Raw genomic sequence first — 25,447 nt, 5'->3', positions numbered from 1 at the left:
CCCCTAGTTGTCTATCTGTCACCCTCAAATACCGTCAGATTATATGTTAGACGATGGAGAGAGGTTGAGCCGTTGATTAGCGCGGTCGATTTCTGCCATAGCCGGGGGTTCATATCGCCGGAAGTCGGAGAGACTAAAATGGCTTCATATCACCAGAAGTCGGAGAGACGAAATTGGCGATATGAATCTGATAAGGGCAGGTATGTCAACCCAATTGCTGGATTAGTGCCTGATCCTGAACCTGAACACGAGACAGGTATGACAGGTATGTTGGACCTGCCAGAGAGTTGTATACTGGTCATTTTCTCCTTGACTATGCTGTGCGACATTGGCAGATTGTCAGTTGTCTCCAAGCTCTTCAATTCTGTGGCCTATTCGGGTGATCTGTGGAACAAATCCCTTCTTAAAATATGCCACCAGATCGTATCCAGGGCTGACCCCCCTGTCCCAGCTTCAATGGTAAAACTGTGCGCTCGCCTCGTCGATCCAATTCTCATAGATGGGGGCACAAAGGTATTTATATATCACTTATTCTCAGGGTTTTGGTTGTCATATTTGGGAAAACGCCGTTCATCAACTCATTAATAATTCATATTCATATGTTTTTGTTCTGCTGGAACAACAATAGATGGCCTGGCTGGAAGGATCCCCAGCGAAATTGGGTTACATGTGACTCCAGGTTTGATTATCAATCTTCTTCTTTTTATTTTTCAATTTGTTTGTTTAAGGGTCTCCTTCTCTTGTTGGTTTTGAGGTCACGGTATTCTGTGATGGCCTCTCATGGAGTTATCTGGTTCAAAAATCATATGCAGGCAGCTATTGGCCTTAGAGCATGACGATGATTTGGAGTTCTTTGGGGCTATTTTTTTGGTCGACCCCATATTGTATTTTCCGAAAACGAGGCTCAGGAATGCCTACATTGCTCTACAGTTATGGAGGATTGCGTGTGTTCAAAGCGATCCTTCTAATGTAAGTGGAAGCTGGGTGGGAGTCAATTTTTGCACAGTTGTGTCTTTCGCCTTTGGACCAATGTTGTGGTTGGGGTTTATCTGAATCATGCTGAGATTACTGGATATGCCTTTGGATCAATGTTGTGGTTGGGGTTTATCTGAATCACGATTCATGCGGAGATCACTGGATATTTCCCTGGGGAGCTTAGGTTTGGGCTATGATCTATCAAAGGTCAGATGCCCAGGCGGTAAGAGACTCTGAGACAGCCAAATGAACGCCTAATGAGTACCTTCCTCTTGATGTATTGAATACCCTCTTCGCTTTGGGTCTTCCTGTTGATTGCACTTGCAGGGAAGTTGCACACATTTTGTCTTTGCTTAGCCTTCTGCGGCAGGTTGAAGATTTTACGTAGACTTTTATAGGTCACTTGATTCTTTTTAGAATTTGGTCCTACTTTATTCATTTAGAGTTTTGTTCATGTGTTTGTATTCGTTTGAAGTCTTTGTTGTGGTTCTTAATCAACACCAATTTTCTTTCAAGCTCTTTGGAACATTAATATGACAGTTATTAGTGTTTGCCGTCTCTGTGCCTCTGCAACTCATTTTTTTGCCGCTTCAGAATTCAATCATGTTCTTTGTGGTTACTTGACCTTCTTTTTCAGAGATTTAATCATACTTCCTAATTGGATCTTTCAACCTCCTCAGGCCTCATGTTCATGCATTTCGATACATTTTTGTGAGTTCGTCTTTAGTTTCAACTCATAAGTGTTTAGGCATTGGTGTTACTCCCTTCTCAGGGTCTGGTTCTTTGCAAACACTCATCCACAAAACACAGGGTATCTATCCAGACCTTGTAGCCCAGACCCATTTTTTATTTTTCACGTCTTTTCATACTTCCCTAAATTGCACTTATAAGGTGTGTTTGTGTACATTCACCATGTGGTTATGTTTACAGTGATCTAAAAGCTGTGTATATTTGACTTCTGACTTGTTGCTGTTGTTGGGTGAACTACCAACCGCCCAACCTTAATGCCTAGTATTCCCAGTCTGCCGTAGATAAATGGCCTTGCTCTCTATTTCATAAAAGAAGCAATGATTCTCTAGTTTTTTCGATTGTTTTTAGTGTCTGTTCTTTTTATAAGTTGTGTGCTCTTTGTATGGGGTTCAAGCTAGCGCATGATCCTGGTTAACTCTCCTTGTTTTTAAACAGAGGAAACCCTCACAGAGTATACATTAACGTTATGGCTTGTGTTCAGATTCGAGGTGCTGGCAGAATTATCAGTGGTTTGGTGGTTGGAGATCCGTGGTCAAATCGACTGCAGGCTTTTGTCTCCGAATACCAACTACAGAGTGGTGTTTGCCCTTAAATTCACAGAAAATCCGTCTGGGTGGGAAGTGCCAATTAGGTTTTCTGTTACAACGCCAAAGGGAGAACAAATGGAATTAGAGAAGCGTTTGAATGAAAGAAGAGGCGAAAACCAGGGTATAAATGGTGGATGGATGGAAGTGGTTGCAGGAGAATTTACAACCAGACCCGAAATAGACGATGGTGATGACTCTCACATCAAATTATATGAAAGAAGTGTTACGGAGGATTCCTAAACGTGGGGCTTCTTCTGGTCGGCGTGAAGATTGAGCCCATCTACACATAATTGCATCTATTGTGTATATTGCATCTGTTTCATGTTGTAGACTTAGTTGCATTTATTGTGAATAGTGCGTCTGTTTCGTCGACGCGGGTGGTTGTGTCCCTCCCTACACATATTTTATTTGGTTTTGGAAGTTGCACATGATGACTCTGTTTCGTAGGCTACTTTGTTGACTTTGTTGAGTTTTACCATTAAATAAAACAAAACCGGCCCTGATTTACGAAATGAAAAAAGCCTCATTTTCACGAGATTTTATTTCCTTTTCTAGATGGCATTTTTGGTTTTTTGATAAAAAGGATATTTTGTAGTTGGTAACTATGTTGGAAAAGATTTTGACTGAATTGAGAGTTACATATTGTTAGCGTTGGTATTTTCCAATGCATATTTTTCCATTGAGCTACGTATTGTGATTCATGTAGGATTATTATCTGCCTAGTTGTTACGCCCTCTAAAATAAACTCTCCAAAATGTTGTCGTGTCAAAATATGTGCCATTCGATTTGGTTGTTAGATGATAGAGTAATCCTTAACCGTTGATTTGAATTGCGCAATGCCAGGCGCCACGCTCCATACGAACCGTCAACCGTCTTTCAGCAAGATACGTTGTGGTGAGCACAGACGAGAAGGAGGCGCCTAGGGAGGCAAGACATCGTGGTGGTGTGGAGGGAGAGACATTAGTATTCGCAGAACCACAAAATCGATGGCCACGCTCAGCCAAATAATCAAGCAAGACCGTCATCCCGTCTGGCTTGCCGATGCGCTGATTCTTTCAGCCGTTGCATACAACGACAATCCTCGGCAGGAATTTGAAACACTGAATACCACATTCGGCTTGCCGGAAACGGCGATCTATGAATTTCTGGAAGAAGACAAGCTGCGAAAAGAAGGCTTCGAGATTGGCCGAAAGCAATTTCTTCTGGTCGTTAAAAGCCTGGCCAAAGATCACATGATCATCGCCTGCAGAGGCACCACGGGGTTTATGGATGCGCTAAGGGATCTCAACATAATGCAGAGGTCCTTGAGCCTGGACGCGGGAGCTGCTCATGCGGGGTTTCTTGACAGAGCCAAGAGCATCCCATTGAAGTATCTTAGGCGCCAGTTAATAGAAGGGAACGAAATTGTATTGACGGGCCATTCTTTAGGAGGAGCCGTTGCCTCGTTGCTCACCCTCAGATTGTTGGAATCGAGCCCTAAGTTTTGCCACGAACAAGTTCAATGTTATTCGTTCGGATGCCCTCTCTTCGCGGATTCAAAGTTGGTAAAACATATAAATTCGCGTTACAGAAGACACTTTGTGCATATAGTTTCCAAGAGCGATATCGTCCCCAGGCTTATGCCGTTTGCGCATTTTCTGTACACCCTGTGGGCTGGCTTGGAGGTCGGCCCACTGGAAGATGGGTCGTCTCCATGCTATACAAAGACATTGGTCAACACCGGTTTCTTTAGTTATCTGGATGTATGTTTCAATTGCCTCGTAAGGAGCGAAGGAACCGTCTCTGAGTGTTGGGGTTGCTTCTCGAAGTAGTGAGGGGTTGAATCGTGCTTTCCTTTGGTCTGTGTCTCAGTCAACAATACTTTGTAAGTGATTTTGAAACTTTTGTAACGACGTCTTACAATATTCCCGTAGCTAAAATTCATTTGATTGAGCTGAAAATTGCGCATGACTTAGCATCATCCCAATGCAGAAAATTTAGTTGAGATCGAGAAAATAACCGGTGGCTTCGTAACGCAAATTGGCAGAGGAGGATTTGAGCGTCTACGCCATGCATGTCTCTATGCCATCTAAGTACTGTCAAAAACATCGAAACAAGGAGAGCAAGAACCCTCAACAGAGGCATATATTATTGCTTGAGAGGTATATATAATTGCTTGATTGATTAAGGTCTCATGTTTTCATATATAAAAAACAAAAAATTGTCATTAAAAATAAAATGTCAAAAATTTTGTTGTCATAAAAATTAAATGGTTTGATCTCTCTTTGGGCAGTTTTGGAGAAATGTGTGAAAACAAAACAGTGCCACGTGGGAAAAACAAGGTATAATATAAGTTTCTTTGCGTTCGAAATTCCACCATAAATTCGTGTGTCGTTTGTGGCATATTGCGGTGAAGGAGAATTATAAATATTGATTTACCATTATATGTCCATGGTAAACTTCCCTGACCTATGGTTGATCTTGTTTCGCAACTGTTGGATAAGGATGTGAGAGCAATACCGTCTCCATGCTGTACAAAGAGATTGGTCAACCCAGGCTTCTTTAGTTATCTGGATGTATGTTTCAATTGCCTTGTAAGGAACGAAGGAACCGTCTCTGAGTGTTGGGGTTGCTTCTCGAAGTAGTGAGGGGCTGAACCGTGCTTTCCTTTGGTCTGTGTCTCAGTCAAAAATACTTTGTAAGTGATTTTGAAACTTTTGGAACGACATCTTACAATATTCCCGTAGCTAAAATTCATTTGATTGAGCTAAAAATTGCGCATGACTTAGCATCATCCCAATGCATAAAATTTAGTTGAGATCAAGAAAATAACCGGTGGCTTCGTAACGCAAATTGGCAGAGGAGGATTTGAGCGTCTACGCCATGCATGTCTCTATGCCATCTAAGTACTGTCAAAAACATCGAAACAAGGAGAGCAGGAACCCTCAACAGAGGCATATATTATTGCTTGAGAGGTATATATAATTGCTTGATTGATTAAGATCTCATGTTTTCATATATAAAAAACAAAAAATTGTCATTAAAAATAAAATGTCAAAAAAAATTTTGTCGTAAAAATTAAATGGTTTGATCTCTCTTTGGGCAGTTTTGGAAAAATGTGTGAAAACAAAACAGTGACACGTGGGAAAAACAAGGTATAATATAAGTTTCTTTGCGTTCGAAATTCCACCATAAATTCGTGTGTCGTTTGTGGCATATTGCGGTGAAGGAGAATTATAAATATTGATTTACCATTATATGTCCATGGTAAACTTCCCTGTGATGCTCTATTATGTCCAACCTTGTGTTTGATAGGAAAAAAAAATTTCTAAATCACTATATGTCCACTCGTTTTAACTAACAATCTTGTTATTGAACATGACCAAATGTTTTATAGAAGTGACCGACTCAAAAACAAGACTCGACATTCCATTGAATGCAAGCCATGAATTAGAGTATCTATAATATCTCGGAGAGAACTGGTGGATACAAATGTCATTGAGCTGAGGAAAAATAGTCATATCCTCTCGTATGTAAGCTTTGTTCATGTAAATATATTCATATTTGTGGGTATGAAGATATTGGAGAACTAGAAATGTAATGGTGTCTTGGATTTTGAATTTTATCTCTCGGGGAGATAAATGATTTTGTTAGTAAATATTGAAATCTTTTGGGATGAATAAGTGGTAAAATAGGTCAATATGAGCACAGTGTGGAAACTGGCAGAGTTGGCCATGCTGGGAATAAAAATCCAACACAATGAAAAACAGGCAACGAATGAAGTTATAAGTGAATTGAAAAACAACAACCGAATGAAATACAAACAACGAATGAAGTTGTAAGTGAATTGAAGAAAAGACATTTGATTTATTAGGGAAACTAATTCACTGGATCACAAATCTGTCCATGATCAAATCTTTTATGTGGCTCTAGCATCATACTAGACTAACAACTCATCTCCAAAGTATCTATATTCTCAAACTTATATCACCTACTTACATAGGTTGGGTTTCTATGGTCATAAAATATTCACTCTTTATCCTGAGAATATAAGATTTGTGAGAATCTCGCAAAAACCTTTAACTAACACAGTTTCATCCCGTATGACATCACTGGAGGCCGAAAGAAATTGAGCCTTTTTATCCCATCAATGCAACTTTTTAAATCCCCAAATACCTGAATACCTTTGATGTTAAGCCACTGAAACAAGTATAAAAAAACCCGAGATGCAATAATTTTTGCCCAGTTATTAGTACCCTACCACCTTAAAAACATGTTTATATTGTATATATGGCCATAGTACCAGCTGAGATATGTCAAAATAATAATATGGTATAAGAACTCTTATAAAGGTTCATAGTTGTGTGTATGAAAGATATATAATTTATCAGTTATGTTGAACATATAAAAACCAGTCACAAAGTTTATAATATAGAGAAAATAAGATTGTCCTCCTCATAATCTACAATCAAAGAAAAAGCATGTAAATTGCTTTGAAGAAAAACTGACTTTATTACATTCTTTGAAGAAAAACTGATTTTATTACATTGTTCCGAGAATTGTTGATCCATTATTTTGAAATTACTTTGAAATGCAAATCTCTTGATATTTAGAAAAATGTAATTTACATTTTTATCTTGTCACACGTATGGTATGCGTTCATTAGATATTTGATCTTATTTTTGTAATTTTTCATGGCTTGGTGTTTCTCTTATGGATTGTTTTATTTCATTGAGTTTAGGTTGATTATGGATTCTCTGTATCTCATGGGTATAAGCATAGTTTTGTTACATATCAATAAGATACATGAAATCTGAAATCAATATATAAATGTTCATTTCATCTAATCTTATATTAAAGTCGCATCTCTGTATCAATGTTGAACATTTTGATTCTCAGTATCCAATGGGTAAGAGCATAATTTTCAGATCTGCCATTAACAGAAAAATGCCCATTTTTCCTGTTCTTATATTAATGTTCACATCTCTCAGGCAACGCTGAACATTTTGAATGGTTAAGGGAGCTTCATGACATCATGGGTTCCATTTTATTAGTCCACACTGAGGATGCTTGTAATGCTCACATATTCTTGATGGAGCGTCCCTCTGCGAGAGCTCGATATATATATGTTCAACAGTCCGTGCTACCAGCATTTTTCGAAGGAAAATAACCTTGCAAATTGCAACCCAACGACACCCTCTATGAAGACACCAAAAACACCAGAAACCCTTGTCTTCTCGTCAAATCTACCAAAATATTCGTATAACCGTAAGTAATTTCAATACTCTTCCACAAGAATCCTCAGCAAACATATCAGTCTTCAACAGTCCAAAGGTGAGAAATCTCTTCAAAGATGACTTATTGCTTTGGCTCACTTTTTCCAATAATCCATCTTTCACAATCTTAGAAATGAACTGTGTATGCAAATAGCCACGCTTACAAAGATAGAATTAGGTAGAAATGAGGGTGATGAATATGCAATATACAACCAATCAATAGGATGCTCATTGCTATCATTGTTACAGTCACACATAAGTCAATGTCATGCAACCAGTGTTACTCTTACAGCATCAACAAATCGTCAAGGATTTGTCACACAAGGTTTCTGTCCTGTGTCAAGGTCTTTAGCTATTAGTGCTATTGGTGAAGCTTCAGACCTAGGATCAAAACTTGAAGAGAAGAAACAGGTAGAGCCTCCTAATATGAACATAAATATCACAGATACCCAAAGAAAAGCTCGGTCTTCTCAAGTAATGGTGCTTCTGAGTTTGCTACTGAGGCATGACAACACAAAGTTGTACATTGCTTCCTTTCTATTTTTTGAGGGGAAATGTACACTATGAGTAGCCACTTGTGATATTAAAACAGTGAGCTCTGAGGTCAATATAATGCTCAGACTTATTGAGAAACAAGAGCTGGAGATATTCAATAGAAACAGATGGAGATGGGTGTTTCAATGGACAATCTGCTTCAAACAATTTCAGATCACGGAATCAGGAATCGATTTCAATTATTATGCCTCTATATAATTCATTCTCTGATGAAGGATTCATGGTGGAAGGAACTTGAAAAAAACTCGTTCCTCAGATTTTGGCAAAGATGATTAGATTTCAGAAATGACAAATCAAACATCCATAACCATTAGTGTTGTTAGATTTATCACCAGCAAAATCTAACACTTAAAATTCAAATTCACCAAAGAGTATTTCAGAGGAAAATCATCGCGATGATTGAGTAATATGGAGAACAACTACAGATCCATGCTACGAGCATTTTTCCAGGGAAAATAATCTTGCAAATTGAAACCCAACGACACCCTTTATGAAGAAACCAAAAATACTAGAAACCCGTGTCTTCTCGTCAGATCTACCAAAAGATTCATATAATCGTAAGTAATTTCAATACTCTTCCACAAGAACCCTCAACAAACATATCAGTCTTCCACAGTTCAAAGGTGAGAAATCTCTTCAGATATGACTTATTGCTTTCCCTCATTGTTTCCAATAATCCATCTTCTACAATCTTAGAAATGAACTGTGTATGCAAATAGCCACGCTTACAAAGATAGAATTAGATAGAAATGATGGTGATGAATATGCAAAGATGTGGTTGATACAGAGATTGCAAACTCAGAGGTTTGCTTTATTTCTGGATGAAGTTTGGAGAGATGGTTCCCAGTTGATGGAAGAAATTTGGTTTGTTGCTGCTAACCCACCACTCCAGCTCGAGACTCGTTGTAAGTTCAAGGAATCGCAAAGTCCTGTTAGAAATTGGAGTTGCGGAGACATCTATAATAAGAATGGGGGATTTGGTAGAAGATGAAAACTGGCAGCTATTTTTTATTCATCCTTTTCGAATTCCATGATTCAGTTGGGGCTTACTCACGAGGTTCTTCTTCGGTTGTCCACACTCAGAGAAAGTGTTCAACCTTCATCCAGTTCTTTGTTCTTGATTGGCATATCTGATTACAAGTTATTTTCTCAGTGATATAGTGATAAAGTAAATTCAAATTAATTCACATGTACAATTTATAGTGTTCTTCCTACCTCTCCTCTCCTTTGGCTATAGCTTTCCCATTGAGCAACTTGGTAGCTTCATAGTCATGAACAACAATTTATATGCAATATTAATTCAATAATTAATAAAAAATAGTGTAAGGCACCCTAAATCAATTTCATTTCTACTACATCTCTACATTTCATTTAGATTTGCCCATTCCATGTCCTGATTGTTCCTCAATTTATGCCTTACGGCGTTTCCTTTGCAACATTTGGTGCAAATGCTAGTTATTCTATTTTTTTATGACATAGTCGTTCAAAAAATATTTATTTGCTCTAATAATTAAAATTTTGATCACCATTTAAAGATTGCTATTTTTTAAATTTATTTTATTTTAATTATTACATTTAACAATCGTAAGTTATGTGAAATTATTTATAGTTTAAATTTACACTGATATCACCATAATTCTAAAATATTATTAAAATGATTATTTTAAGTATAACTAGTTTTTCCTCTTAATTAATTTTATAGAATTGTCAAATAAAATACTTATTTTTATTTATAAATTGATTAAGGAAAACATAATCCTAACACTATTTTTTTTTTATAGTTATTGTATTGGTTATACAAACATTTCGTAAAACAATTATATTAAATTAAATTTATAAAAAAACTAGTATCTATATATTTAGATTTATTACAATACCAATGCAAATAACATATTATAATAATAATATATTTTGTTTATTAGGTAATGTGATTTTTGAAATGATTAGTATGCTTATCATGTGGTTTGAGTAGCCCATATTCAAGGAAGTCTAAACACTCAAAATCATGTGAAGATCACACCTAATTTGGACCACACTAGCCCTTAGCATGACTAGTTTTATGCCCAATTTTTTTGGAAAAGGTAATATTTTCACAAATCTATTCTACTTCCCTTGACTTTATTAAAAATATATTAATGTAATTATTTTTAATTTATTTATTTAACTTCTAAAAATAGTATTATATTTTTATATTAAAAAAACATAAATATATGAGCTTAGATCCATCATAATACCATATCTACCAAGATCAGAGAGGGATCAAATCTCTTTCAATTCTAAAAGAGATTTGCATCTCAAGTGAGCCAAGTGAGAGGTTCAATTTCCCCCTTTAACTAGATCACATTCTACATGAATACAATGAGCCAATACCATTAAATTATTTTTATTTTAATATTATTTGTTTCGTTATTTTTATTTTATTTTGACCAAGTAAAAATGTTAGTGTTATTTAGATTATATTTTCACCAAATTAATTACACATCTCTACCATATTTTAATTTTAATTTGACCAAATCAAAATGTTTAAATCACATATCTCAACCTTTTAAAGCAATTATAAAAAATATAATATATATATATATATGTTTTCTTTTAGAACCCGTTATAAAAATATAATGTAAATTTTTAATTTTTATTAAATATTTTTAATTTTTATATTTATTAACCGAACAGAAATAACATCGTATAAAAAAACAAAAAAAAAACGTCGGTCAATAATTATGGACTTCTATTAATCGTTAGCAATTTATAACATAAAATAGTTTACCAATCAGTGTTAATATTTTTCTCCATATATATTAACATAATTGTTCTTAAACAGCAACATCTCCACAGGCCCAATGAATATATTCTCAAATTTGCATGAAAGATACTTGAAATTTGATCCACCACGGTGGAGCTCATTGAAAGCACATCCCTGCTTTTTAAAAACAATTTAGCCTAAGGCACAGAGAGCCTTTTTACTTTCACAGCTCTTTAAAAATAAGTTTAGCGTAAAGGACAGTGAGATGATTAAAATAGCGTGGTCGTGATGCTTGCGAGTCCAACGAAGTCCAATACGTCGTCCCAGGTGGAATGTAATGTCACGGACAATTTGGTGCTTGGTATACAATCGATTACGGAACATTTTAGTAAGAGGCGTCTACCACGGCAGAGGAATTGCTTGGAAGATTAAAAGTGGTTGAATCTCGGTAAAATAATTTTAAACAATCTTGAAGAGGCAGTGTTTGAATCTTGTTTTTGATGATGGAAATAGATTCAGCACCATCAAAAACGTCTCGGACACCTAGAATTTTGAAGTTTAACACCTATAACTTAGATTTACAAAAATCCTTGCCAAATTTTCTCTATGACCAAAATTTCCATAACTTTCCGAGCAACTATTCCACCTCGTTAGACTAGGGCTCTTAATAATGCTGATGAAGTTTCCGGAGTAATAAATGTGGTCAGTTCTTCATTCATGATCAACATCGAATAAATATCAGCCACGCAAAGCTCTAAAAATGCTTTATGCACGCCAAGTGTGACGCATAAAGGTAAAAGATGAATCCTCTTGACAAATGGCTACACTTATCCATTCTGCTATGCAATGTTGGTCGGTGATTCAATGTTGGTACAAGGAATTACCTTATTTTTATGGAATTTATATTTTCTATGTGGGGATTTTAGTTGCTGGTTTGGAAAATTTACTAAAATTTATTGGTTTTGGGTGTGATGACAAACCTTTTTATGGTATTAGAGTTTGGACCAAAGTTTGATTTCACCTGTTTAAAGTTTATCAACACTTACAAGTTTGTTTGTGTTTCCAATTTTAAAAGTTTACCAACACTTACAAGTTTCTCTTTAATGGTGCATGTGAGATTTACTTGTACCAACATGGAAAACCTTAATATTCAAGTGAGATTTATCCATCCTGTTATGTAAAGTGAGACTTATCCACCCTGCAATGTAATGACGTTGTAACGATGGGATGGGTTGTATAGAATTTTAAGTTGATGGGGTAGCAAGCTAAGTGGGCTTGATTGTGGGGAAAACTTCATTGTTAAGCGTGCTTGAGCCAGAGGAAATCTGGATGAGTGACTTCTCAGGAAGTTTGGGTTACAATCTAGATGAAGTTTGGGTTACGGGGTGCAAGCCTTGGAAGTGATGATTGAGGCTATGTGATTCATTTCATTGGTTTCAATCCCACTTCTTCACCCCTATGAGCATCACCCGATGCAATGAATGCTCCCCAAAAATGATATTTGGTATACAGGTTATTAATTTGAAAATATTTAAATTAATATAGATTTATGTGAATTCTATATTTATTAAGTGATGATAAATATAAAATTGATTGAAAATATACCTTTTTGCCAAAAACATAAAATGTCAAAATATGTCAAATGTTTTAACCATAAGTTTTAATTTTCAATATAGCTAAGATGCAATAGCTAGATAAATGGATAAATAAAATGTTAAAACATAAAACATAATACTAATTTAATTTAAAAGTAAAATGCAATCAAATTAATTAATTCAATTTATTATATTGTAAATTTATTTTAATATGACAAAAAAATTATAAATTGTATAAGAGATTTGATATATATATATATATATATATATATATATATATATATATATATATAACTTAATTTATTTAGGGTTTATTTTAATTATATTTTAAAAACATATTTTCAACTCTAGTTAGATACTATATAAGGAAGCACATCAAATACAAATTAAAATAATGATTGCATTGTTTAAAATGTCTAGACAATGTGTGGTGTGGGCCATCCAGGTTGAAAAATGCATACAGGATTTCTCTTTGTCATTTAGTCCATTTGGGAGAGGCTAGGTAAACGGACTCATTTTTCTTCATTCATTTCTTTCATAATGTTTGGCCTAGACCATCCAGTTTGTAGGACTACTTCTTTATTCTTTTTAGAGGAAGGGTGCATCCGACATCACATGAAATCAAGTCAACTACTCCTATACTTTTATATTGGACTGGGTCCATTTCCTTTTGTTCAATTTTATCCCGATCTTTGAGTTTCAACCATACCAAGCAATCATGGAAGTGATGGTGGGGAAAAGACTCCCCATCTATTTCTCGTTGGTGACCGCCTTTTTAAGTGCAAGTTTCATTATGGATAGCTCCAACCTACAAGATTTATCATAAATCGTGAAGCTCAGCTACCCATGTGCACCAATAATAATCAAACACATATAAACATGATTATAGCATTGCACGCGAGTAGGAGCCCTACTGTCATGGCCCCATGGTGGTGCGGCACCAGCAAGGTTCATCACAGTGTGAAGAATAACTTGCAATTACTCGATTTCTGGATTATGTCTACATTCAGTGTTAAATTTATTACAACTTCTTCATTATATTTGTTAAGTCTTATGTGCGGAAACCACAACATAAATATCACAGTGCGATATCAAGAATAATAAAGAGACCAAACATATACCAACATATTTCAAGAAAAATTCTTCTTTTATTTTTCTGAAATTCACATTAGGAGAGGTTGGTCCAACATGGTCACAATGTTCCATTCATAATACAAAAATCAAGTTCTTTACAGTTGTAGCGTATGCGCTCAGTAGCTGCCCATTGCTGAAATGCCCAAACAAAAGTTACCTAGACCTACCCACCCAGGGCGAGTGCATTGCCACTGTCCGTTACTTCTTGCCTACGTGTTGATAGTGCTGGACCTGCCAACATTTAGGGGATCACCCAGGTATGAAGTTCCAACTAGACCTCACACCGTTTGGTGTGGGAGTCCCATTCGGTATGCTGGTCTGGTTGCCATTGTCTTAAGGATTTGCCTCAACTCTTGCTTGTCAACACAGGAGGGTGGTTCGATTTGTCTTCGAGAAGTGAGGTTCGCATGCCTTGTGAGTGTAAGTGTAATTATGTCAATGGTTCTTTCACTATGAGGGGAAAAATGTGAAGGTGAGTTCCAGGTTGAAAGGGATCAGTCCCAACTCGGCTAGGAACACACAACACAAAGGACATACACAGCTTCTGGCAGAGCAATCCACCCAAATGTTAAGTCACAACATACAAGGTAAGATAACATGTACAACACTCACGGCTCTGTCCGAAACAAGTGCAATGGTTGTTACAACAAAGTTCATGTGAAAGGTCTGTCTAATGTGTGGCAGAGCAATCGACACGGACGGGACATCACTAACATCATATACAACACATTTCCATTAATAGATTGTGCATTACAACAAATGAATTAGTTCAGATGTAGAACACATGATTAAAGAAACATGCATTACAAGTGTTAAAGATCAATCTTACAACAAATACAATACATGTGTGAAACATGTTGGCCTTTTGACAGGCTTGTGAATTAAGCAAAAGTTCCAAGACACATCGTTACACCATACATCACTAAAACCATCACCGGGGCATTGGAGCCACTATTTACTCCTCAAAGAAAAGATTACAGACTCTCTTCGCTATGTGCAACGAGCTGAGGTGAAAAGTCATTTCATGTACAAATGTGGGGGGTATTTATAGTCAAGGGTGAAACTGACCCTTATGGTTGTTCGACTACCCTCATGACTATTCGACTTCCATGAAATTCTGACTTACATGACTCTATATTCAACAAGTGGGTCTCTTGGACTTGCACGTTAGATCACATTGATTGCCAACAAGCCCATAGTGGAGATGTGGGCAACATGACTCGACATGACTTGACATGACAATTCTCATACATTTGTGTTGCTCTTGGAGTCCGTGTTGAGCTAGAGTGCTGCTGAGTGATGGATGTCTTCATGGTGTATCATAGCTTCACCTCTGCATGGCGAAGTGCATAGAGTCTTCGATGGTCCTTGGTTTTCTTGATGAAGCTTTAGCATGTTGTTCCTTGCTTTCATGTTGGAAGGCTTGAAAGGCTCACTTGTTCACGGAGGTGCAAGTTCGTAATGTTTGTCCGCTTCACATGCTTCGTTCATTCATCCGTTGGTGAACTTGTCCATCTGCATGTGCTCCCTTCGTTCGTTCCGTTCATCGTATGGACATGTTTGTTGGTGTACGTGTACCTGCAGTCGCTCATGACGAGACGACATCAAATCCAAAACCTCCTAGTCTACCATGACACATGATCATTTGAATGCAGGTGACCAGGAGAGGCAGTAGGGCTGTGATGCGGGATGATGGCTCCAGGCAACTTTTGATGCAAACTGTGCAAGAGTCATTGAGAGATGGAGACAGACAATCTAAGTCAACAGTGACTGTCTGCAACGTTTGGCAGCTGGGAGGCAAAATTGCGTAAATTTTGGGAGGGACAATCTGGGCTGCAGGAAGGCAAGGCAGGCATGCTTTGCACATTTTCCGGAATGAGTAGTCAACAAGGGTTGGACAACCAGATTTGCACAATTTTCCAAAGGAACGGGCCAGGCTGCATGAAGGGTCAGCAGTCAAGGATTGCGTATTTTTTCAGGGGAACTTCCCAGGAGACTAGCAGCCAAACTTGTGCAATTCCTAGAGGGAACTGCCAATTGGCTATTTGGGTCACTCACAGCCAGACTTGCATAATTCCCAGAGGGAACTGCCAGTTGGTTATTGGGGTTAATGGTAGCCAAACTTGGGCAATTCTTAGAGGGAACTTCCAGTTGGCTGTTGGGAGCTGCTGGCTGGGAAAACTGCACTAAGGCCATAAGGATGGCCTATTGATCATCTTTGGACAATTTCTGAGTTGAGATGACTGATGGGCAGTGGGGGGCCTGCTCATGAGCACTGCGCAATTTTTGAGATGAACAACCAGTTGACTGTTCGAGTGGCTAGCATTAGTGCTGCTTGATTTTTTTGCGGGCAACACTACTTGAAGGAACTAACTTGGTGCTTATGCACTGTTTTGGTTGACAGTCGATCAAGTTGAAAGCAGGGTGATGGTTCAGCTGTCAGTGAAGAGTTTGGTCGTCAGAACTTCAACAAAAATTACTAAGTGTGTGAATAGTAGAAAGATGCATAGGTGATCATACAAACACACACTCTTATGACTTGGTGACGAAATGATCGAACCATCCAAACACACATGTTCAACATGACTGACCGACAGTGCAAGCGACAAGTGCGACACTCATGATTGATCATTCATGATCGAGATGATTCTTGCGTGACAGTAAATGTGACTCTGTGTGTGAGTGCAACATATGCTTGATTGTGAGCACAACAAACACATACAAAGCAAAGACTTTGAGCATAACCAGAACACGGTCGCAAGCATGACTTAGACATCAACATGCAAAGAGATGAGTGCAATAAACAGGCAAGGCAAATGTAAAGACTCACACGAGCTCACAGAGTAAACCCGAGTGTGTGTAGTCATCAAGTGAAAATCTTCAAAGGAGGCTCCTAAATTGATGCAGGCCAAAATTTTGGAGGGTCGTTGTAGCCACTACAACACTTGGCGATACACTAGTAGGACTCCAACTTCTCTATTTTGGTTCATTGCTAGCATAGGGCTTTGGTCTTTTGGGGAGTATTGAATCACTTCAGCAGGTTCCCTTAGTTTCCCCACTTACCCCATGGACATACATGGTTCACCCTTTGCCAACTCAGTAAAACACAATCAAAAGTTCAGCTTAGATCTTAGTGTTTCGAATCTGGGAAGGGTAGTTTAGTTTGCGAGTTGAATATTTTCAGAGTATAAATTCTCATCTCTGGTGTTTCTCCGTTGCCAGTAGGCATGGACAGTACCTCGATGAAGTCACGTAGGAACACACACATTGGTCCACTACTAGCGAGCCTGGTCAGTACCTCTGTGGAGTTGCATGCTTCACCTTTCTGCGTAGGAAGCCTTTCTCTTATTTCGCCTTTGTATTTTTCAAGAGAACTGTGAATATCCAGTTATTTATTTTTGGGGCATAAGAGGGATCCTGACTTATTTAGAGAAGAAGAGGTTGTTACTTCAAAGAAGCATGTAAGACCTCTAACATACGTTTGCTCATTTAGATTTTTCCGCTTCTTCGTTTCTACTAATTGGAGTAACTTCAACACACAAAGCAGAAGGCTGAGTACAGGCATTGGAATTCCTAGTGTGGACACAGGTTCATGGTTGGACCAAAGCTTCCCTAATAGACAGTTTGTATTTTCTGTAAGGCCTTCATTGACCGAAGATTGTAACCAAGCATAGAGAAAATGGACACAAGACTGGCCAAGTGCTGCAATGTCACAAGCCTCTTCAAATTTCAACCACATACTCTATTCAAAATCCAGAACATAGTAATTGGCAGCACTTATTTCAGGAAATAAAATAGTAATATACCAAACAAACAAAATGTACGTGAACAAAAATAGTAAGCAGCATAAAACAAAGCAAAAGCAAAGATAATAAGAAAAACAAACCAAATGAAACAACAAGCAGCAAGTAGACTATGTACAAGGCACGGGCATGGCCCGACCTTCTTAACTAATGTTTGAGGACTTGGTTGTTTGATGGAAAGATTATCGATCCTTCCATCAAGTGATTGCAAATGATACGTGTGTGAGCCAAGTTTCTCTTGGACTAGTGCCGGTCCACTGGGCTCTGCGACAGAACTTGGTGGCATTCCAGAAAATCTTCAAGTGAAAACAACACTACTATCTCAGGAACTGTGTGCAACATGGGATTGCATGATGGCATGGGGTAGTTGTTTTTATTTCGGGAAGGGTTTAAGTTTCTGAAATCAATGCGTAAGAAGATCTTCCCAGATTCCTTATGTGCAGGATTTAAATCATAACACCAAGTATGATGACAAACTTTGCAAGCAATCCAACCCCTTAAAATATTAGTCCATCTATTCAGTGAAAGGAGTGCAAACAACATATATGTGTTACCTGTTCTTTGCTGTAATGGCTTCTCTTCTCCTTTACCTGGAATCTCATGTTGGATTGTTCACATGTAATGGGTACTCAGGTCATCATCTACTCGTGTAAGCCCATCTTGATACTTTTCAATCAAGCAGTCAACAATTGGTTGCTACTACAATGTGAAACTTGTACCGAGATAAACCATCTTCAGATCATGGTGGATTCCCAAGTTGCTCTATTCGTTCATAGTCTTGGCCCTCCGTGTGTTGAACATGAGTGCTTCAACATCATTTTTTGTGACTTCGAACTTCAAACAAATTGAAATCATGCATTGTTCACTATTTTGGATGACTGAGATGCATTAGGTCCTTGAGTCATCATGTGTTCCTAATTTATCAACCCTCATGGTCCACAAATTTGTTTATACATGGACCATTTGGCATGTTGGTATTGCTGGTACTACCATTGTTGCTACTACTACTATTATCAGAAAAACAAACTGTACAAGTTTCATTATTGTTAGTTGGGCGAGGAAGGAGTCCCAACTACTTGTTTGACGATGTTGAAGTAGGCCATGCAGGATAACACTCCAATGTATTTTCCAAGAGGCAGTTGCGAAACATGAGTTCTGCGAAGGCCAATGGTTTGTTCTCACTGTCAAGGGGAGTGACATTGTGTTTCATGTACCTCTCTGATAACACCCGGATTTGGTTGCACCTACCCTTGTATGGAAGCCACAAGTGAAACCAGTTTGTAGAAAAGTATCCATCTAGCTTGTTGGACTAGTCTCTGCTGAGCAACAGACCATATGCTCCCAGTATGTCCACAACAACTATGTTGATGCACTAGTGGACTTGACTTTCATGAGATAGTCAGATGATTACATCTCGTAGTTCACTAATGGCTGGTACTGATGTTCTATCAAGTTGGATGATTCTCGCAGATGTTTCTCTCTATCATGCATTAATCTTCTTAGCAACGGAGAGTGGCATGACATTGGCTGTCACGCCAGAATCAACCAAACAGTTGTGGACATTGTAGTTGAAAACTTCGAATGAAGGCAAGAATGGGGGGAAAACTGAGTTTTCTTCTTCCATCCAGACTGTATTGAGCATAGTGGATAGTGATCCGGGAGGTGTGCATGCTCCCTTGATGGTAGAGTCTGCGTTGTCTGTTTCTATTTGTCACAATGCATGTAGCAGGACATCTCACTGGCTCTGGACTTTGTCTAACTTGAACAAACTGATGTTCGCTCAATTTTTCTTCATGTCATCGACTATGTTGTAATCCAAAGGTGGTAGACTCACCAAGGTGTCTAGGGTGGAACGGATGCTCGTGCTGTCTAGCGGAATGTTCTGCAACTTATTTCTCACGGATGTGTTCTTATCTGCCATTGTCTTCCAAGACTTGCTTTGAGGTAGCTGGTGAATCGACCTTCTTTTTCATTCATCTCACTTTCTCTTACATCTCCTCAAGTGTTGGGGGAGTCCCTTTACTCATAATATTGTAACAATCATTTTTCTTTTGGGACTCCTTCTCAGTGTTCGTCTTCGAGACTACTTGCAAGCACTGATATGCGTTCACCACATGCCCAGAACTTGGTCCTTCATCAGGTGCAACCTCTTTGTTGACATCAATTTCTTCTGGCTATTCCTATATGTCACCATCTGCATCGAGTGTATGAGTGCAAACAGAGGTAACAACTCACTTCCAATCTGAACAACTCTTCTCGGGGTGAAATTCTTCATGGAGGGAACAATACTTAGGATCAACGCATTAATCGATTTGGAACATAGGATTTTGCGCAAATTTGGAACAAAACAAGCTATTGTTTGATGAGCCATTGTTGAACTGCTTGCCTGTCTCTATCTGGGAAGATGACTGTTCACGAATGTGTCTGTATTTTGTTTCTTGAGTTCAAACATTTCAGTGGTCAAGTTCTTGACAAGGCAAATGAGGTTCTCAATGTCAGTTGCTTCCTTTTCTCTGCCTTTGATCGCCATTTCTTGGGGATTTCTTCTCAAATACTTGGAGTCTTTCATTGATTCGTCATCCTTGATGACTCCAATTGTGCACAAGTCTTCCTCAACAGCAATAGCCTCTTCGCAGCTTTCTAATAATGTTGGCTTTGTAGCTCATTAGACGAACTGTGCAATGGTGGTTGGAAGTGCAGACGTGTAATAGTCGAAAGTCATGGAGTCGTGAGGTTTGGTGTCTACTACAAACTTGTTCAAATATGTATAAACCTCTGATTCAAGTCTTCCACTTTCTCTTTTCCCTGCATCCCATGGCTTCCCAATTCTTTGAGTAGCATGGCTAGGGTCTTATCATCAACAAAATTTTCAAGGAACATATGTTTAAAGGAAACCCAGTTCTGTATGGAGTTGGGTGGAAGGTTGTGATGCCAAGCAGCTGCTCAGCCATCCAAGGTACATGGAAACAATATGCATGCTACATTGTCATAATGTACCTCAAGGGTCTCCACCTGTATGTAGAAATTGTCTAAATGGTCTTCTGCCTTCACTGCATTGTCAGGGTTAAACTTGATGTTCATTCTCTCCGCTTGCATCGGCATCTTGTGCAAAAAATTTGGGAGAGACAACGGTCCTCGAGTCATCCATTCAATATATGGGTCAGCCATCTCTTCATCCTCTTCATCCTCTTCGTATTCTTCCTCTCCTTAAGAATCTGATGGTTCTAGATCTGAGTTTGTCGGTTCATCTTCGCCTCCACTTCCTCCATTGCCTTCCCCTCCACCTCCTATACTAGATTTTGATCCCAAGACAACAAGAGTGGCTTGTTCGTCTTCAAATAAGATTGGAGGTTCCTCTTTGTCTTCAATAGCTTCTTCCAAACCTTCAAGAGTAGCAAGGTCTACTTCTTCCACTGATGATACAACAACCCATGTGGGAGTGGCTTTTGGCTTCTTAGATGCATGTGGAAGATACTGTACGCCTGGGATCAGTCTGACTACTTTCGCAAATTGGCTAGTGATGGGATGGATGGATCGAAGGTGTTGATATGAAATATCATGTTCAATTCTAAGAGGTGAGGAGTAACCAACTGTTGAGTCATGAATTAGGGAGTGCAAGTTACTGCCTTGAGCAGAAAGTTGATGAGTGAGTGTGAGGGGAATTTCCGCCATGTACAACTGGCTTCCCTCCTTCTAGTACCAAAAGTGCTGACAGTGTTGGACCCACCAACATTCAAGGGATCACCCTGGTGTGAAGTCCCAACTAGACCTCACATCGTTTGCTGTGGGAGTCCCATCTGGTATGATGGCCTGATTGCCATTGTCTTAAGGATTTGCTTCAACTCTTGCTTGTCAGCACAGGAGAGTGGATCTCTTTGTCTTTGAGAAGTGAGGTTTGCATGCCTGGTGAGTGCAAGTGCACTTATGTCAATGGCTCTTTCATTGTGAGGGGAAAAAGGTGAAGGTGAGTTCCAGGCTGAAAGGGATTAGTCCCAACTTAGCTAGGAACACACAACACAAAGGACATACACAGCTTCTGGTGGAGTAGTCCACTCGGATGCAGCAGTTACAACATGCAAGGTAAGATAACATGTACAACACTCACAGATCCGTCTGAGATGAGTACAATGGATGTTATAGCAAAGTTCATGTGAAAGGCCTGTCTAATGTTTGATAGAGAAGTTGACACAGACAGGACAACATTAACAACATATAAAACACATTTCCATTAATAGATTATGCATTACAACAAATGAATCAGTTCAGATGTAAAACACATGGTTAAAGCAACATGCATTACAATTGTTAAACATCGGTCTTACAAAAAATACAATACAGGTGTGAAATGTGTTGGCCTTTCGACAGGCTTCTGAATTAAGCAAAATTTCCAAGACACATCGTTACACCATTCATCATTAACCCCATTAGCGAGGTGTTGGAGACACTACTTACTCTTAAAATAAAATATTACAGACTCTCTTCACTATGTAGGAGGAGCTGAGGTGAAAAGTCCTTTCATGTACAAATGAGGCAGGTATTTATAGCCAAGGGTGAAACTGACCCTTGTGGCTATTCGACTACCCTCATGACCATTCGACTTCCATGAGTTATTGACTTACATGACTCTATGTTCAACAAGTGAGTCTCTTGGACTTCCATGTTACAACACATTGATTAACAACAATTCCATAGTGGAGATCTGGGCAACATGACTCAGGACTTGACTCAACATGACTTGACATGACAATGCTTGTACATTCGTGCTATTGTTGGAGTGCATGTTGAGCTACAGTGCTGCTGAGTGATGGATGTCTTCATGGTGTATTATAGCTTCACCTCCGCATGGTGAAGTGCATGAAGTCTTCGATGGTCCTTGGTTTGCTTGATGAAGCTTTAGCATGTTGTTCCTTGCTTTCATGATGGAAGGCTTGACAGGCTCACTTGTTCGTGAAGGTACATGTTAGTCGCATTCGTCCACTTTGCATGCTTTGTTCGTTTGTCAATTGGTGAACCTGTCCATCTACATGTGCTCCCTTTGTTCATCCCGTTCATCGTCCTGACATGTTTGTTTGTGTACCTATACCTGCAGTCACTCATGACGAGATGACATCAAATCCAAAACCTCCTAGTCTACCATGACACATGATCATTCGAATGTAGGTGATTAGGAGAGGTAGCAGGATTATGATGTGGCATGATGGCTCTAGGCAACTACTGATGAAAACTATGCAAGAGTCACTGAGAGATGGAGACAGACAATATGAGTCGACAGTGACTGTCTACAAGGTTTGGCTCAACTGGGAGGAGAAAATGCACAAATTTTGGGAGGGACAGTCAGGGCTGCAGGAGAGCAAGGTAGGCATGCTCTATGCATTTTCTGGAATGAACAGTCAATAGAGGCTGGGAAACCAGATTTGTACAAGTTCCTAGAGGAACGGGCCAGTCTCTATGAAGGGTTAGCAGGCAAGGATTGCAAAGTTTTTCTCAGGAACTGCCTGGGAGACTCTCAACCAGACTTGGGCAATTCCCAGATGGAACTGCCAGTTGGCTGCTGGGTTCACTGGCAGCCAGAATTGCATAATTTCTAGTGGGAACTATCAGTTGGTTGTTGGGGTCACTGGCATCCAGACTTTCGCAATTCCCAAAGGGAACTGCCACTTGGCTGCTGGGATCTACTGGCTGGGAAAGCTACACTAAGGCCAGAAGGATGGCCTGCTGATCATCTCTATGCAATTTCTGAGCTGAGATGATTGATGGGCAACAGGAGGCCTGCTCATGAGCACTGTGTAATTTCTGAGATGAAAAACCAGTTGACTGTTTGGGTGGCCAGCATGAGTGCTACTTGAGTTTCTTGTAGGCAGCGATACCTGAAAAAACTAGCTTGGTGTTGTTGCACTGTTTTGGTTGATAGTTGATCAAGTTGAAAGAAAGGTGATGGTTCAGCTGTCAGTGAAGAGTCTAGTCATCAGAACTTTAAAAAAAATGACTAAGTGTGTGAACAGTAGAAAGATGCATAGGTGATCATACGAACACACACTCGCATGACAGGACGACGAAATGACCCAAACATCTAGACCTGCATGTTCAACATGACTGACCAACAGTGAAAACGACAAGTGTGACACTCGTTGATGATCGTTCATGATCGAGACGATGCTTGTGCAACAGATGCTTCATGGTGAACCAACAAACACATACGAAGCAAAGACTTTGAGCATATCCAGAACACTGTCGCAAGCATGACTTAGACATCAAAATGCAAAGAGCTGAGTGCAATAAACAAGCAAGTCAAATGTAAAGACTCACACGGGCTCACGGAGTGAACCTAGGTGTGTATAGTCATCAAGTGAAACTCTTCAAGGGAGGCTCTGAAATTGATGCAGGCCAAAATTTTGGAGGGTGGTTGTAGCCGCTACAACACCACGCTACCTCAAAACTGCCTTTGTGATATTGCAGACTTGCGCAATCTACGATATTGCAATTCATCCAACTCTACGATATTGCAAACTCACTTTTCCTCTTGATCTGCGATCTACTTGGATGCCTTCTTACTTGAAAGCCTCACTCCAATATTTATGTGTTCAACCAATGCATATAACTTGGGTCAATACCCCTTTTCATCATTTTAGTTGACCTTTCAAGTTTTGTGGGTGCCCCTTGCTATGTGGCTGTGCCCCTTGCACTAACCTATGCTGTCACACACATTAGACAACTCTTCCCACTCACTCGCTCGTTATGGTCACACTTGCATGCTCGCTACATCTCTACTTTCGCGATGCCTAGGTACCTTGCCTTGGTGAGGGTACACTCATGGGCACGAGTCCACAGATTCATGCGTGCTCTTGTCAGGTTAAGTGGGCACCCTCCACTATAGAGTGCTCATGCCCCCACGCCTATCACCCTCATGCGACTTGGGCATGCTCGGCCCCAACTCATCAAGAAGTCTCATGGATGCCCGATTAGGAGATTGACTAGCCATGGAGCAATGATGCCAACTCGAGGTCCTAAAATCCTCCCACACATTGAGCCATTGCCATCCTCAGAAATCTTATTGGCCGAGAAAACTCTACATCAAACTCTACAATCTCCTTCTTCCATCTCCACAATAGATCCTCTGTTTCCAAACTACTTTCCTCCGACACATTCTTCCATCGCACAAAATACTCTCTCTTCATGTCACTCCCAACTTCAATAGTTTGGAGGTCCAAAATCTTTTCCAAAACTAAGCCTAGTTAGTCTACAATCAGGGCTAGTCCTCTTGGTGGTTTTGCTCTCTCAGGATGATCTCCATCAAGTCTTCCCTTCTTCAGTTGACTCACATGGAACACGAGATGTTTGGAACACATATGGTTCGGTAGCTCAAGATCATAAGCAACCTCTCCAATCCTTCACTTCACTCTGAATGGTCCTTCGTACTTCCTTGTCAAAGACTTTGTTGTACCCTTTGGTGGTGGAAATTGATCTTTCGACATCTTCAGAAAAACCATATCTCCAACTTCGAAGTGTGTGTCCCTCCTATCCTTATCTACCCATCTCTTCATTTTTTTTGTTGCATCTATCGAATGCACTCGTGCTAACTCCAAGGACTTCTCCCATGTTGTCAAAAACCTCTTTGCATGCAAAAATCTTCACATATCCCCTTAGTAACATAGTGTGGGGTTTGCATTTTCCCATTGACCAACTCAAATGGACTATTCCCTATCACTAAAATCTTTTGTAAGTTATAGTTGAACTACACCACGTACAATAACTCAACCCTCACATAATGTCTCAAGTAGTCTTCCAACAACGAGTTGATGCATTTGCTCTACTCATCTATCTATGGATGGTAACTTGGACTATGCAATAGCTCCATCCCGACTAACTTGAACAATGTGGTCCAAAACTTGCTTTTGAACCTCAGATCCCTGTAAGACACTATACTCAATGGCACTCCCCAATACTTCACAACATTCTTAAAGAAAAACTTAGTTGTCTTCTCTACTCTACATGGCATGTTTGTCGGAATGAAGATGACATTCTTGGAAAAATGGTCAACGATGACCATGAT

The 25,447-nt window shown here is 39.2% G+C and overlaps 2 protein-coding genes across 3 annotated transcripts; both read left to right on the top strand.

Moving 5' to 3' along the window:
- The first annotated feature begins 370 nt into the window (after nucleotides 1–370).
- Nucleotides 371–2,743, top strand: LOC149138508 (uncharacterized protein PHLOEM PROTEIN 2-LIKE A4-like). 2 transcript variants are annotated; one of them, XM_089447591.1, is made up of 4 exons: nucleotides 371–513; nucleotides 629–679; nucleotides 813–969; nucleotides 2,207–2,481. In XM_089447591.1, exons 1-4 carry the CDS (start codon nucleotides 500–502, stop codon nucleotides 2,315–2,317), a joined length of 333 nt encoding a protein of 110 aa, XP_089303717.1. In that variant the 5' UTR covers nucleotides 371–499; the 3' UTR covers nucleotides 2,318–2,481. The 2 variants fall into 2 exon arrangements, with proteins under 2 accessions (XP_089303717.1, XP_089303716.1); XM_089447590.1 differs by lacking the exon at nucleotides 813–969 and having other exon boundaries at nucleotides 2,207–2,743.
- Nucleotides 2,744–3,298: 555 nt separating this feature from the next.
- Nucleotides 3,299–4,384, top strand: LOC149138507 (lipase-like). Its single transcript, XM_089450377.1, has 2 exons — nucleotides 3,299–4,054; nucleotides 4,268–4,384. The coding sequence occupies exons 1-2, from the start codon at nucleotides 3,299–3,301 to the stop codon at nucleotides 4,382–4,384; spliced, it is 873 nt and encodes a 290-aa protein (XP_089306503.1).
- The last annotated feature ends 21,063 nt before the right edge of the window (nucleotides 4,385–25,447 follow it).

Source organism: Pinus tabuliformis, chromosome X (assembly GCF_031772625.1).
Source record: "Pinus tabuliformis cultivar Carrire ecotype Pingquan chromosome X, CPIR1, whole genome shotgun sequence".
NCBI classification, from domain to species: Eukaryota; Viridiplantae; Streptophyta; class Pinopsida; order Pinales; family Pinaceae; genus Pinus; species Pinus tabuliformis.
This window is presented reverse-complemented; position numbering and strand designations above follow the sequence as displayed.